The following is a 16,598-nucleotide window of genomic DNA, read 5'->3' on the forward strand; positions in this document are numbered from 1 at the left end:
CTGACTGGGAGGTTTTAGTGGCTCTGCAGCAATTTTCTCTTCTTTGTCACCAGTGCCGGTTCCAGGCGTGTGTGCCTTTGTGGTTCCCATGTCCCAGTCCGCCTCATTCAGAATAGCACCGTGTGGCGTTGTGCGGCATCTGGCTTCACAGGTGTTCGCAGAGTCTGATGTTGAGCTTTTGGCTGCTTATTCTGGTAGGAGTTTACGTGGATTTTTCTCTCCCGCTGAGTCAGGGTGATTAGTCTTGATTTTATGTCTAGCCAGCGCAGAGTATGGTCCAAGTTTCCTGACCTCCCCACTCTGTGGTTGAACAGCTGGCATTCCTCTGATGCCTTCCACCATCTTGGCATCCCCGCGGGATGCTTTCTGTCCATGTGGTGCACTCAGTGTCGTCATCTCTAACACCTGCCCTGTGGGGACTGGGTCCTTCTACTCCGAGTTCCCGGTTTGCAACCATAGGATCGTTTTAACAAGAAATTCATGAAAAACTAGTGGACTCTTTTTTTCCCAGGCAAAATAGTATTTTTGGTCAGCGGTGTAAAAGAGAGTAAAAAAAAAAAAGGTGTATGTAAAAAGTATGTTTAAATCTCTTTCAAAATCCACATCCACTCCTCCCAGCACAGCATGGGCTCCCTCAGGGCTGACGGACTGTTACCTGTATTCTGCATCAGACTTGGGCTGAAGTTTGGGAAGAAAACTTGTGTCCTCACTGTCTTTCCTCTTGCCGTTTGCCCCCTGCAGCTATGACTAGAGGGGGCCCCTTCCCCGACAAGCATGTATGCCTACAAGGAGAATTAGGGCCAGGCCAGGGGCCGTGTGTGTGACCCACAGCCTCAGGCTGCGGTTCCGTGTGAGCGTTGCCTCCCGGGCTAGGCTGGGGAGCCCTTGCCCTGAGCGGCCCTCACAGGGCGACAGCTCTGTCCTCTCAGCTATGAATCCTGCACCTCCACCTCCAGATGGCCCTTCCCAGCACCAGCGCCAGTGCCCAGAGTGTCCGCGCCCTCAGGACCGTTTCTGTGTATTTAGGGCGCATTTCTTAATTTCCTCGCCTCTCAGCGTCAGGTGTTTATTCGCCGATCCCTCACTTTTCACCTGTAGTGAGAGGCCAGTGCTGGTTTGGGAATCCCTTCACGTGACAATGTTCAGCTGAGGCAGAGATTCCAGTGGACAGAAGGAAGGTCCTTTTTCACGGAAGGTGGGGATTTCGTGGGCTGAATTGAAGCAGTTTCTCTCTCAGTTCTCAGCAGACTCTAACTTCCTATTGGAGGAAGTTCCTCCCGGCTGTAGACTGAACCTCCCGACTGCTGGCCCACTCCTGACTCTCATGTGGGGAGACTGAGTGTTGCCCTGGGTAGTGTCCGGAGACCTCGGGGCAACGCTCCTTCCTCCTGAGGTCAGATGGGTGGTCCCACAGTCCTACAGGCCTTCCCCTTCAAAGCTCTTATGGGGTGTTGGATATGAGACATGTTTTGAGTGGGAGAATCTTGGGAATGTGCTTCTGGGATCTGTAGGATTTTGTAGCCCATGCCCGCTCCCTTGCTTGCCAGTCTCCTTTATGCGTGTGGGGCCATGGGGCAGGTGATGTTTAGGAACGTTTGCGGTGGTGATTCTTTTTACTGTTGTTTGTCCTCTTGTTCTTTGGGTGATCACGTGGAGAATTGGCTGGAGTTTCTCTTTATCTTTTCTTTTTCCTGCAGAACGTAGCTTACCCCAACCCCACCATGGGGTAAGACTTACAGGTATATTTGAGCATTTTTGCTTGGAAGGAATAGTGACTGATAACCTCCTTGAGGGAAACTCTGGTGGGAGTTCATGTAGGAATTCATGTCTCTGAGCTTTGGGGTGGAGTTTTTGCCCTCTGAGCAGAGTCAGTCTCTCCCGAGGCCGGGCTGGATGGGCGCCCTGACCCCCACTGCTTCATTTCCAAGTGAGTGAGGAGAGCCGTGCAGTGTCTGAGTTGGCTGGTGAGGGAGGGAGGGTGGACTGCGGCACTGCGCCTTTGTCTTCCGCTTGTCCCTGTCCTGAAGCCATGGACTCCTCTCTCCCCAGGGACATCTGCGATGCTGTGCACATTCTTAATGTGCTCAGGGTTGGTTGGAAAAGTCAGCCATTTGGGAAATCATATTTCTTTAGTTCAGTTTCATGTCTGTACAGTGTACCTGGTTCTGGGATTGGTTTGTGTTTGCAAGGGGAGCGGGAAAGGAATGTCTTCTCAGCATTAACTGATGTTTTTTTTTTTTTTTTTGTCCTAAAAAACTTCAGTTAAACACACAGAGATACAACATCTTATTGATCGTGTATCCATCATTATGTGTCCATTACCTGGCTCCACTAGTGACAGTGTTTTTGCCACATTTGCTTTACTGTCTTTTTTTTTTTTTTCCCCCCTAAAGCATTTGAAGACCCGTCTTGGATGCATCTCATGCACTTCATTCCTGCAAACTTCATTATACATCTCTGGGAACACTGACATTTGTTTACCCAACTCCAGTGGTGGTCACACACCTAAAACAGTTGGCTGTATTTCTTGCACAGTGTGATAACCCCATCCCTAATCCTGTTTCTCACTTGTCTCCTTTCTGCAGCTGATTTATTGGAATCAGATTCCAAAGAGGGTCCTCCTGTTACATTTGATTGTTAGGTAGCTCTCCCCCGTGACTCCCCATTTCCAGGCCATTTACTTGTTGAAACAACAGGCAGCTGTCCTGTGGACTGCCTCACGCTTTGATAGTTTCCTACTTGCTTCCTGACATTTTTTCTAGCCCTACTTGTTCCTTTAAATAAAAATGATGTCTAGAGTCTTGGTTAGGCTCTGGTTCAGTCTTTTGGCAAGAATATTTCAGAGTGAGGCTGTGTGTTTCCTATTACATCATACTGAGGGGCCACAGGTCTAGTTGCTCCTCTTTTGAGTTATGCTAAGATTGGTGAGTGGGTTTAGATGACAGCAGCCTGGTCCTCGCAATGTGAAGTTCTCGGTGGTCAGATAGATGGTCAGATGTTTTGTTGGGGTTACACATTTATTAGCTGGGTTGTCGCATTACCTCAAAAGATCGTTCAGAGAAGGGCCCCTGGGTGGCCCAGTCAGTTAAGCCTCTGACTCTTGATTTTGGATCAGGCCACGATCTCAGGGTTGTAAGACTGAACCCTGCACTGGGCTCTTCACTCAGCGGGGTGTCTGCTTGAGATTCTCTCCTTCCTTCTGCCCTTCCCCACCATGCCGTCTAAGTTGGTGGCCTAGTTTTATTCGGTGCCTTGAATCTCTGTCTCTGTCTGCCCCTTTCTTTGTCTCTCTGCTCCACTCTGCCCCCTTTCCTCACCCCTGAAATCATTGTGAACTCCGGAGGTTTTGTATATTTAATTTGTTTCAGTAGATTGTGTTCATTATTCCTTTTGATGCTCAGTTGTCCTATTTTTGGCCAGTGGGAGTCTCTTCATAAATTGGCATTGGTGTTCCTTTGGAATGACTTTCTTGCTTTCTGGAATAATGAGATGTCCCAGGCTCATTTTGTAAAATGCTGCTCTGGCCTTGAAATCAGCTTCTCCTTCAAGGATCCCTGTGTCTTTTGGTGGAGAAGGGTATTTAAGGGAAGGGTATTTTGCTATTGGTTGTTATTGCTTCTAGGTCTTTTTGGTGGATAGAGCTAAAAAAGACATAAATTCAAACTGACAAATCAAATTTTATGTTGGATTATTTTTTCCTTAACTTTGATTTATGTTTGTATTTGGTTTATCTTACATTGAACCTTGGTTCCTAACAGCATTAACAAAATTACTTGTTTACTTAATCTTTCTAAACACACCAGTGTTGTTACAACTAACAAACTATTGAGAGAAGTTTGATTTCTTTGCAACTTAAAAAAAAAAAAAGATTTTATTTATTTATCTGAGAGAGCAAGAGAGCACAAGCAGGGTACGTGCTGAGCAGGGAGCCCGATGTGGGGCTTGATTCCAGGACCCTGAGATCATGACCTGAGCCAAAGGTAGATAGATGCTTAACTGATTGAGCCACCCAGGCGCTCCTCTTTGCAGCTCTTTTTGGTCAACAGAATATGTCCCACTAAATATGTACACTCAGTATGTGGTACACAGAAGCCCTTTTTGGATGTTAGCAACTTGAAAATTAAGGTTCATTCTCTTCATTTGTTTTAAAATTTTGGGTGTCATTTTCCTTTTTTTGATTTAATTTTATTTTTGAAATAAATACACACACACACACATACACACACACACACACTCCCAAAGCCAAAACTACCTAACAAGGTACATTTGGAAGAGTTTTACTTCATGTTTGCTCCTTCATCTCCCATACATAATTGCTTCCATTTGGTTTTGTGTTATCCTCTGTGTTAATTTGTGCATGTTATGTGAAAAATACATACAATCACATTCCCATCCCTGCTTTGCACAAAAGTTACCATACTATATATGCTATATGCTGTTCTTTGTCTTGCTCTGTTTGCCAAACAGTATGTCTGGGGTCTCCATTTCAGTGCATAGTGTTCTTCCTTGTTCCTTTTTTTTTTTTTTTTTTTTTTTTGAGCAGCTAAGCAGCATTTTATTGTGAGGGAGTACTAGAGCTGATTGGACCAGTCCCCTGTGGATGGGCCTTAGGTTGTCTGCAGTTTTGCTGTGACAAGTACTGCCCCAGTGAATAATCTAGGACATCAGTCACTTTCAGTGTATCTTGGGATACACATCTTGGGATGGATCTCTAGTAGTGTAGTTACAGAGCAGAGGATAAATGCGTATGTAATTTTTCCAGCCACTGACTATATTTTTGCTGAAATTTGGATATCCAGTTCAATTTCATAATCCTAACACTTCCATTTAAAAGCAGTCCAGTTTATTTTGCCACTTTAATGTTGAAGAGATCTCATTTGCCCATTACCCTGTCTTTGTCTGAAACATACTACTGAGAGTGTTACTTTGAGAAGATCCATTGATTTCATTTAATAAATTAATTAGTTGCAGTATCAGTTGCTGATTATAGAATACAGGAGTTGAAAAGATTTCTAAAACATAGTCCTAAGCCTCACAAGAGTTCAAATAGAATATTTTGGGATTTATTTTATTTCCTGATTATTCTATTTGTTGTGTATTTTGTCCCCCATTGGTTGTCAGAAGACTGGTAATAAGGCAATGGGAAGTGTGCCTCTGTACCCGAATGAAGTGGGGTATGTCTGTTGGAGGAGAGAGGTTGTCATAAAAGTCTCCATAGATGTACTCTACAAATATTAATTGAACACTTCGCCTTCGCTGGAATGTAACAGCGAGCAGCACACAGAGTTCCTTCATCATGGCATTTACATCTACTACAGGAGATCTATCAGAAACCAAGGAACAATAAGATAATTGCAAGTTCTGTGTACTTTGAAGGAATCGAACAAGAGATTAAAATAGTCTCAGCCAGGGACCCTCCTCAGGTAAGGGAGGGGCAGCTGACACAGCAAACCACATGCCAGGTGGGGGAGGAAGTATTTCAGGCACTAGCTTGGGGTGTTGAGAACTGAAACAGAAGGCGCAGCAAGCTGTAGGGGAGAGTGGAGGCAAGGTCATGCAGGGACTTGGGTTTTCACTGAAGGGTTTGTATTTTATTGTAAGTGTATCAGGAAATCATTGAGGACAATTAAGCAGAGAGTGACATTCAGTACCAATATGTCATAGATTTACTCTTTCTGTAGATCAGAAGGCTAATCAAATGGGATGTTTTAGTTCTAAAGCAAATAGTGTCCCTTCTGGAGTTCAAAGCGGAGGTAGTTTTCCTTCTTGCTCCTTTATGCAGGACAGCATCAGGTCTTAGGATTGCTTTTCTTTTTTCAGTAATATTCCCTTGATGTTGTTTAGACGATTACAGTAAGTGGTTGTAAGTGGATTATATACTTGGACTATGAACAGGAGCATGATATCTACAAATTCTCTTCTTCAGACCTGCAAATCCAAGAGATACATCTCTCTGGAAGATAAGAGAGCTTCTTCCCCAAGATCAAAAAAGGTCTGTATTGCTGCTGTCACAGTTTTATGAAATTAATTATGGAGCCAATAGCAATTTTTGGAAAAAGAGGCATTTTCAATATATTATGTTTCTGTTACAGGAGACTGGAGTGAGACTCGTGTAGGGAATCCCCAGAAGGAAGGATTGGCACACCTGGAACCCGAGGAGCTTGCTTCCTGGAAAGGCTCCTGTCTGATGTGTAGGAGGCAGAATGTCCTACTGACTCTTCAAGGGGAGGCTACACAGGATCGAGACCCTCCACCACAGGCGACACTGTGCATTCCTTTTTCTAGAAGTGGGAAGTACGAGATTATTCTACAAGAGGAAGATTCCAGGGGCTTAAAAACACAGAGGTTTGCACCTTGGGAGCCCCTTGGAATGTTGACAACTCAGGATCTAAAGGAAAATTCTGTGTTAATGAGTTACAGAATTCATTTGGAAGTAAATGTCACTTTATGATCAATAATAATACTGAGTGAGGAGCACTATGCAGGAAGAAATCTTCCATAGAAAGACAGGCAGGGAGAAGCTTAGGCCAACCTTAGACCTACTTAATAGAGCAAGCCTGAGATAAACTGCCAGAATGGCCAAATAAGAGACTCTATGAGATAGCAATTCTGTAACTATAGTAGTCATACAGAAATTTTTTCCTCTAAATCACGATACCAAATAGGAAAAATGATCTACAAGTGCCCCATGTGTAGGGAATTTTTCTCTGAGAGAGCAGATCTTTTTATGCATCAGAAAATTCACACTGCTGAGAAGCCCCATAAATGTGACAAGTGTGACAAGGGTTTCTTTCATATATCAGAACTTCATATTCATTGGAGAGACCACACAGGAGAGAAGGTCTATAAATGTGATGATTGTGGTAAGGATTTTAGTACTACAACAAAACTTAACAGACATAAGAAAATCCACACAGTGGAGAAGCCCTATAAGTGTTATGAGTGTGGAAAAGCCTTCAATTGGAGCTCACATCTTCAAATTCACATGAGAGTTCATACAGGTGAGAAACCCTATGTCTGTAGTGAGTGTGGAAGGGGCTTTAGTAATAGTTCAAACCTCTGCATGCATCAGAGAGTCCACACCGGAGAGAAACCCTTTAAATGTGAAGAGTGTGGGAAGGCCTTCAGGCATACTTCTAGCCTCTGCATGCATCAGAGAGTTCACACAGGAGAGAAACCCTATAAATGTTATGAGTGTGGGAAGGCCTTCAGCCAGAGCTCGAGCCTCTGCATCCATCAGAGAGTGCACACTGGGGAGAAACCCTATAGATGTTGTGGGTGTGGGAAGGCCTTCAGCCAGAGCTCAAGCCTCTGCATCCACCAGAGAGTGCACACTGGGGAGAAACCTTTTAAATGTGATGAGTGTGGGAAGGCCTTCAGTCAGAGCACCAGCCTCTGCATCCACCAGAGAGTGCACACAAAGGAGAGAAACCATCTCAAAATATCAGTTATATAGAGCATTTTGCTAAGAGTTAAAAATCTTAAAACCCATAAGTGCCACTAGGAAGGAAACCCTGTAAATACCTACATTGATCCAAGAAATTTTTACAGCAAGCCCCAGCAGGACATTCTTTTTGAAGAGGCATATGTGAGATTTGCTTTGTTTTGTTTTGTTTTTTGGGGTTTTTTTGGTTTTGTTTTTGTTTTGATTCATGCCAAGTGTGTTCCACAACTTGACTTTGAATCTGGAATCCCTCTGAGTGTCTGCCCAAGATGGGCCATTGAGGTCCCAGTCATGGGTGTGTGTTTCCTGGGATTTGGGCTTGATGCCTCAGTAGTGGGAAATATGACACAGGAAACCATGATCATTGCCTAGCCTCCTGAGTCACCTTCTGTCTACACTTTACCTAACAGTTACCCCAGACATCCCCCTTTCAGGAGCTCATGCCCTTCCTTCCCTCCATTCAGGCATACTGGTTAATGCATTTGAAAACACCTCTCACAAAGACAGTGTGCTGGTATTTCTGAGGTTATCCTTCGGTTCAGCCCCTACATATCGTTCCATAGATCCCATCACTTCTGAGCCCGCTTTACCCGTATGTCCTCGCAGTACCCGTAAATATCCATCCCTTCCTAGATGGCATTAAATTTCACTTTAGATTTTAGGTGACTCATAATTTCCATTCACTTGGCCCATCAGAGAAATCACTGGCAGACATACATGCCCTTGAACTTTTCATGAACTTTTTAAAAAACATGTCATGGTTTCTGCTAATCACTGTGTCTCTATGTTAGACTTAATTTTCTAGTGGCTACATCACATATTTTTAACTTGAATTTTTTGGAAATAGCTGAATGTAAATAGGGAGGAAGAAGCAAGCAAGCAAAGTTAGAACTCTCTCCATCCAGAATTGCCCTCTTGGGCTCCTTTTGTAGCATGTGGAGCTCCTTATTAACTAGGGGAGACCATAGGAGAAGTGGCTGTTGGGAGGAGTCACTAATAATATTTAGTCTCTGTTTCTGTAATTTTGGGCAATAATGTGTAGGAGTCCTCAATACCTTCATTGAGGATCAGGTATTCCTTCGTTTTTAGGCATGAATGTCTGTGTCACTCTCTCCTTTCCTTTCCTTCATTCATTCAACAAGTATTTATTGAACACCTCCTATGTGCCAGGCACTGTGCTAGGTGCTAGGAATACCACTGAGTAAGACAGACAAGGGCCCTACTCTCATGGAGTTTACTTCTGGTGGAGGAGACAGATGATACGCAAGTAAGAAAATACATAATGTAGTTTGAGATAGTGATTAAGTGCTATGAAGAAAATAAATTAGGGTGATGATTTAGAGTGGGGGTGGGGTGGGGGTGGGGCATCATTAGACAGCGGTCAGGGAAGGCCTTTCTGAGGGGGGCACTGGAATGGAGCGCGCAAGGCTGGGAGCACCAGCTGGCTGGCCCTGCTGCCATGTTTGCGGTGCGGAAGGCGGCCAGGCACTGGGGCGGAGTGAGCAGCGGGGAGGGGAGAGATACTGAGTTGCTCAGTATCCCAACTTTTATAGGCCCTTTTTTCTTGTCTTCTTTTCTTTCGTTCTTTTTTTTTTTTTTTTTTCCTTTCTTTTTGTGGCTAGATTGATATTAAAAACTCATGTGGAAGAACTCAAGGAATGTTTAGAAGACCAAAAGTCCCCAATGATGAGAACAAAAAGCAACTAATTTTTAACTTTCTCTTCTCATTCCTGTTTCCATTGATTCCCACATGTAGTCCTTATGCTCAGGAAGTCTTGGGAGAAGTTAAGCATCTTTGAAGCTCTGAAATGGGTGAATAGGTTCATGGTGTCTGTCAACTGTCTTAAGAGGTTGGAATGAATTACCCGAAATAGTCATCGAAATACTGAAACAAAGCTTGATTTTCTCTTCATATTTGAATTAATTTCTTCTGTTTGACTGGAAGGGGTTTTTGTGTAACTAAAACCTTAAGGCATAAAGGAGATTTGAAAGGAGCACATAATTTAGTGGGTGGGCCATATAACTAGAGATGGGGTTCGGGGATCATTGCGTCCCTCTCTGGGTTTTCATCGAGACAGCTCTGTTCACAGCCTTTGGGAAGTCCCTTCTCCTGCGTGTTCTCCTTGCCCAGGAGAGGGCCAGCCTAGTTCCTGGGTAAAGCCCCTTCCAGGCCTAACGCCCTCGACTACGATTTACTGTAGTGTCTTACCCTCGTCCATGTCACGGTAGCCTGCGGCGTTAGAGAGCCGCCTAGACTTTTAGTTGGTAGAGAGACAGCTGAAATATCATCAGTAGGATTTTAGTTTTAGGAAAAATCGGTTTGATTTCTAGCTTTATTACTATTAGGTGTGTGAGCTTGGGCAGATTGCCTAATCGTTGAGTCTAGTTTTCTCACGAAATGAGGATATTAGGCTAAATGATTTCCGAGTTTCCAGCTAGTCCTAGAGTTCTATATTTCTACATAGTTGAATTATTTTATCATGCTGTTGCTGGGGAATATGACTAACACTTTTGAAGCTACTAATTTTATGTCGAGCTTTAAGGTCCATAATTGTTATCTTTGGAAAATATTATTTGACCTACAGTATGTCCAAATCAATTTAATAAAATCACTTTATAACAGGGTTCTGTGCTTGACTGTAGTTGTGTGAATTCAGGGGTCATTGTGTATGTGGGGGGGGGGGTGACTTGTGTATTATGCCTATGTGGGTGACCATATAATTTACTTTTCAAACCGGGCATTTGAGTAAAGGGGTGCTGTTAATGAGGCCCACAGGCCTAAGCCGGGACTGTCCCAGCAAACCGAGTTGTGAGGACACCCTGGTCCAAGGATCACAACCCAAGCAAGTAAGATATGACTACATTGCATCAGGAATAACTCAAAGAGGAGTTGGAAGGTCTGTGGCAAACTTGAGGTGTGAGTTACTGAGGGGACGGCCCCTACTTGGCTGTAGCTATTTATTTCTGTGCTAGAATATAGGCCAAAAGCTCCCACATACTCTGCTCTTTTAAGAGAAAACCAGCAAGCTGGATTTGTATATAAAATTTAGTGATTGTGGAATGTTGATAACAAGTTCACGTTCCCTGTGACCCCTCTTGGTCATTGCTGTCACCTGCCTTGGGCCCACAAGCTTTCATTTCATTTTGCAGAGTCCTGCTCTAGCTCCTGATGACCGGCCCGTTCCTGGTCCGGTGTAACCTACCCCTTGGGGAAGCTGCGGCGGCCCCTGTTCCATGCCACAGGCTTTGACGCTGGTTCTGGCATCTGCTGGTTTTGAGGGGCAAGTCTACATCCCACTCCCACCACGAAGGTGGCAGCAGTACAAACTGGCCTTTTTGACACGAGAGGGCTTGGGAAGAGCAGTCAGAGGTGGGCTCGCGTGTCACCATTGAGTCATTCTGGGTGCCTGCTAAGATTTAGGGTGAGAGAGAAGTCAAGGCTGACTTCACAGTTCCTGACTTGCCCTGAATAAGTGGCAGATTGCACCATTAAGAACTCTGTCAAATCAGAGCGCCCCAAACATCCAGGAGGTCTGCTGTGGGGACCACGGGGCACCCAAGCCCGTTGCTGGCCACCTTGAGGAAGTTGTCAGATTCTTTAGTGCTGTGTGATGTGGAAGTTGTCCGATTCTTTAGTGTTGTGTGAACTTGGACATGATGCTTTCTGAGGGACTTCCCAACTCTTGGTTCTGTTATCCTAAAAAAAAATTGTTAACTTTTCTATACAACTTGCTATTATTCTCAGGCTTGAAACAAAACAAAACAGGTGAATGGAAGACAAATAATCAGAAGCACATGGAAAAGTTCCTCAATGGTGGAATCAGACCTGAGGGGAGGGGTGGGGAAGAGGTTGACACCACTGGGCAGGAGTCAAACATAAATAGTGTTGCCGGGTTAAGATAGAGATGGCGGGAGAATTGAGGTTGGCAGAACTCTCACTCTGTGACCTTATGCAGTTTTTTAACTTTCCCAAACCTCAGGTTTCTCACCTATAAAATGGTTTTGAAAGTACCTAACTCGTGAAATAGTTGGAAGGACTCGGCAAACCTGTTTGAACTGCCTAGCATCTAGTAATACAACAGGAAGGAAACAGTCCTAGTGCCCTAGTAAGGAAGATGGGTCCCGTTGTTTGGAGTTCTTTTGTTCTGGGTTTGGGCTTCTAAATTTGGGGGTAGAACCTAGAGAGAGCAGAGTGGCTTCATGTGAGAAGAGCCAACAGAACTGGACTCTCCCAGGGTAGTCTGGGACAGGAAAAGAGAGTAGAACCGGAGAGGTCGTTGGAAGAGAGGGACCCGCGGGTTTCATAGCTGAACACTTGTGACCTCAGAATCCCTCCGTAAAGTCTGGAGAGGCTTGGTCCAAGTGGATTGCTTATGGAAACAGGAAGGACAGTGTTGTGTCCCAGCTGGAATGGGACAGAGCATCTGTACTACAATAAAAATAAATGCAGGAGCCAGCAGAGAGCAGCCACAATATGGTGAGCTCCAAGGAGAGTGGAGAAGCCCCTGGGAGGGCTTCAGGCTGCCGCAGGCCCTTCAAGGGAGGGGAGGCCTCTGGGTCTCTTACTACTCTTCGTGTACCTTGAAGATCATGAGTAAATTAGGTTTTTTAAAAAAATCATTTCCTTTTAGTCAAATGAGCAAATCCAAAGACCCCAAGGCCTTGTGTTTACTATACATGTTGGCAAGAGCTCGGCGTAGATCTCAGTGGAAGCAAAGTGCTTTCATGGCTCAGATTTAGGCACATGCAAACGAAATACTGTGTTAGAATAAAATAATAGCATATAAAGATTGCTTTTATTGGTTTTCAGGTGAATTCATGCATTTTATAGGCTCCACCCTGTTTGTACCTTGCCAGTTAACATTCACTGAATGCTTCTGAAAATGGGGTCACTCAGAGTCTCCGCCACCTCCCGTGGGCTGGCCCTGGCCGCAGTCTTCTCTGCATCATGAATTATGGTGAGATTGGAGAGATTTTAAACCTGGTATCTGTAGGTGTGTTTCAGGGAGGTCTTGAACCTCTTCTAATTGTTTGCAGAATTTTGCATCTCTGTGGGTATATGTATTTTTCTAGGAAGAAGCGCTTTCCTCGAATGTGTGACTCTAGTCAGGAAGGATCACTAAGTGCGGAAAACTATCTGATGTAGCCACGTGGTTATTCACTGTGCAGGATCCTTGGGGAAGGGGACGCCTTAGAGTTCGGAACAGAGGCGGTCCGCTGGAACAAATGGGAAATGTTGGATGTGATAAATGGCAGAAAAAATAGATCCCACTGTGCTGTGTTGTAAAGAAAGAGTGAGGGCCTCTGGAGTGAAACAAAGACACATCTGCGCGTGTCGTTACACCGGATGTAAGGGATCAGCTGTGCGGTGGCGCAGTGTACGTAAGAGACAAGTTCTAAGCCGTGTCCCAGAGCTGAAAGCTCATGTACCCAAGAACAGCGGGGACTTTCAGGGGTTGGCGGGGAGGCGGGAGGAGTCTGCTCTGTGAGTGGAAACACTGAGGCTGTCACAGAGTATGCCTCTTGCTTGCAAAGAAGGCAGTTCTCGCTGTAACGCTGGAGTGCGGGACCCAGTGCTGGTGCGGGTTGTATTTGGATTCTCAAACCTGTTCTGTCGCTTGGTGGTGTATTCTTCCGTGTTTGGTTTCTGTGTCCGCTTGCCTGCAGTGCAGAACTACGGTAATATGTCTTTGTTAGCGTTTGAGTCAGTTGCGGCGCCTGGGTGGCTTCGTGGGTTAAAGCCTCTGCCTTCGGCTCAGTTCACTAGCTCTGCATCGGGGTGCTCTGCTCGGCAGGAAGCCTGCTTCCCCCCTCTCTCTGCCTGCCTCTCTGCCTGCTTGTGATCTCTGTCAAATAAATTAAAATAAAAAATCTTTAAAAACAAAAACAAACATTTGAGTCAGTTATCTTGCTCCTTCATCCTGTCTCCAAAATGTCCTCCTTACCCCGGCCTTCCTCCATCCCGGTGTCCCCCTCCTGCCTTTCCGAGGTAAGCTTGAGGCCCACAGGGATTTAGTCTGGAGGAGAAGTCCTGTCTACGTCCCCTGGAGAGGGAGCAGGGCGTTTACAGTCCAATAAACATGAGGAAAAGCGATTTTTTTTAAAGCACAGTGTATAACAAGATGGTAGAAGTAAAGTTAAAACATCGATCCTAGAGAACATGAATGGGTTAAATACTGCCATTTACAGGCATTTTCAAGTTGAATTATAGGCTTCACAACTACGCGTAGAGGCTGATTCCAAAAGACCACTTGCAGGAAGGGACACAAAGGCCGAAAGGGAGGGAAAAACACCAGTAAGATGTTTACGAGGGGGACGCAAGTAGTGTGACAGCATGGCCCATCGGAGTAGAATGCAAGATAAACATCATCGATTTAGGAACTTTGTCAAGAAGATAGTTACATGCTCTAATTTGGCCAACACAGCTTTGAGAGAGAGAGTTTATGTTTGTAGAAATGCAGTGAGACAGTTGGTAATCCGTAATCGCAGCAGACTGTGTTGACCCTCCTCTCAGATACCTGCAGATCAGTCTGACCAAGAAGGATCTAACCACTCGTGGCTTTATTAACAGACAGTCTGTCGGTTGTCTTTGAACCACATGCCAACAGACCCTCTCGGAACATCCACAAAAATTGATCCGTGTTTAATGCCAGAGAGAAAAACATCTCACCAAGTTCCAGAATGTGGAAAATCCCCACAGGTCACATTCTCTGACTATCACACAGTAAAAACAAAGTTGCCAAGGAAGTGCCAAAAATCCTATCCACTTGGAAATAAAACACAACAGAACATCCTCTTCCTTCTCCAAATTAACAGCTAGAGAGGAAATCAGAACGAGTCCACGTCGTTTAGAGATGAGGGACCGAGATGGCATCACATAGCACATCTTGTTGGATAGGACCAAGATGAGTAAAACGTTTTCTGGCCTTAAACCAATAAGGGCCTTTGTCAAGATTCTTATCTGGTCCTCCTGCTCTCATCCGTTACTGCACTGAATTGTTGAAAATGACTTTTTCCATTTTGATTGAAAATTTTAAGTGTTATGGAATTTTTCATTTTTATTGTGTAAAATTGAATTTCAATTTTATTGAAAAATAAGGAAAACACTTTTTTTAGTCATCCAATTTTTGAAAATCGACACAGGTGTCGTCTTAAGACGTTCAGTTATGCCTTCTTACTTAAAAAAGGATTTAGTAGTTTTTGTTTTTACTCTGTTCTAGAAGAGATTACATAGCACATAAAATAACATCTATGTCCTCCACTTGCCAAAAGTACAGAATTGAGATGACATCTAGTATTAATGTTTTAATCAATCATTTGAGCTTTGAAAGTGATTCAACCCATTTAAGGCATTCTAGGAGTGGCGTTGACCAAGTGTTGACAACATTCTTACATTTTTTGCAGAACTATTCAGATTTTCAACCTTTTTTATTTTTAAGGTGTTATTTATCTGACAGAGGCACACCCACGTGTGTGAGCACGTGCATACACACACACACACACCAACCCAAAAAAACCCAAATTACATTTTTATCATGTGGGATCTCATAATAGAATTTTAGAACTCTTAACTCAGAATAGAGAAATAAGGTTATCTCGTGTGCCAACCCGAGTTTGCACAGTGGAATTCGTACTTACTACACAAGCTTGTCTGACAGCGGGTTAAGGAGGAACACAGAGGCCTTTTTTGCTACTGGGGACAAATCAGTAAAAACATGAAAAGGTGATTCTAGGAGCACCTGCCTTCCTCCTTGGACAAAGCGAGATGTCCCCAACCTTGGGTGTTTGAGTTCTGGAATGCTTTGCCCCTCGAGGGAGTGGCCGTGTCTACTTGAGGAGAGGTGGGTTCCCTGAGTGCCAGGGGCTGAGGAAGCCAACCCCAGCAAGAGAGCCTGAGTGGGGTCGCATTTGGTTTAGGCAAAGAAATGAGGAATTTCTCACACATGAGAAGTTATGAAGCAATTGATACCTTTAAACTTAGCTTACTGTATTATTCTAATCCCAAGTATTATATATTCCCTTGTTTCTACTCGATCTAGCAGGTGTTTAAGGGAATTGTCTTCCGCTACGATTCTGGTCCGGTTCATTTCTCTGTGCTATTTCTAATTTCTTTGCTGTTCATTGTATAACAAATGCCCCTGATTTAGTTATCAGTTGTACCCTCTGTAGAGGTAACATACCAGTTTTGCATCTTCCTAAATGGTGCTGGAGTTCTATGTCCATATAGTTCTTTGCACATATAGTAACGTCTATGTGCAGATCCTGCCTTTTTCTGGAGAAATGATCAAAATCTGCACATGTCCTGTCCTGTGATTGATTTTCACTTAGCACATGTCTTAGTGCCTGTTCGATGTCCACACATTACTATGTGCTCCTTTTAATGTTTTAATGGCTTCATCTGTTTTAATGGGTATCTCCTGTTCATGGAAATTCCCCCATGTTTTCTCTTACTGCTGTTATGCCCTTTTTTTTTTTTGAAATGTGTCCTTGATTTAAATTTTCAGTCTTTGGTTTTTGCAAGGAAGGTAGTAAAGACTCAACTGAAAATCATTTTCTCCAATGGCTAGCTAGTTATCCTGTCACTATTTACTGAGTCATCTCTGCACAGATTTGAAATGTCAACTGCATTAATAGCCAAACTTCTCACATGCATTTGGGTCTATTTCTATTCCATTCAAATATTTGTAATTACTGTGTCTCTGTTATACGCTCTAATATTTGCAAGGTCCTCTGCCCTTCCTTACTCTTCTTGTCCAGAGTTTGCCTACCTAGTATGGAATATTTGATCAGAGACCTTTAAACCTCTGTGTTGTGGTGCTGGGGTGGCTCAGTCGGTTAAGTATCTGCCTTCAGCTCAGGCCATGATCTCAGGGTCCTGGGATTGAGCCCCAAGTTGGGCTCCCTGCTCAGTGGGGAGTCTCTCCCTCTGCCTCTCCCCCCCCCCCCCCGCTTCCGCCACCTCCAGCTTGTGCTCTCTGCTCTCTCAAATAAATAAATAAAAACTTTTAAAAAACAAAACCGCAGTGTCCTTTTGTGTTAGCTGTGCCTTGCAAACAGCATAAGCTCATCGTTTTTGGATGGGATGTTTCAGTAAAGACACAACACGTTTTCTTTTTTTCATTTAAAAAAAAAATTGTGGTGCATTTTATGTTTC

At 44.1% G+C, this 16,598-nt stretch overlaps 1 protein-coding gene across 3 annotated transcripts in view; it reads left to right on the forward strand.

Annotated features, from left to right (window-relative positions):
* The window catches only part of ZNF664 (zinc finger protein 664), a 44,426-nt gene extending 34,357 nt beyond the window's left edge, over positions 1 to 10,069 (forward strand). For all 3 annotated transcript variants that reach the window (XM_032309809.1, XM_032309810.1, XM_032309807.1), the window contains 2 exons: positions 5,927 to 5,992; positions 6,093 to 10,069. In XM_032309809.1, the coding sequence (XP_032165700.1) occupies positions 6,671 to 7,456 (786 nt within the window). In that variant the 5' untranslated portion in view covers positions 5,927 to 5,992; positions 6,093 to 6,670 and the 3' untranslated portion in view covers positions 7,457 to 10,069. The remainder of the gene's footprint in view (positions 1 to 5,926; positions 5,993 to 6,092) is intronic.
* The last annotated feature ends 6,529 nt before the right edge of the window (positions 10,070 to 16,598 follow it).

This window comes from Mustela erminea, chromosome 13 (genome assembly GCF_009829155.1).
Source record: "Mustela erminea isolate mMusErm1 chromosome 13, mMusErm1.Pri, whole genome shotgun sequence".
Lineage (NCBI taxonomy): Eukaryota > Metazoa > Chordata > Mammalia > Carnivora > Mustelidae > Mustela > Mustela erminea.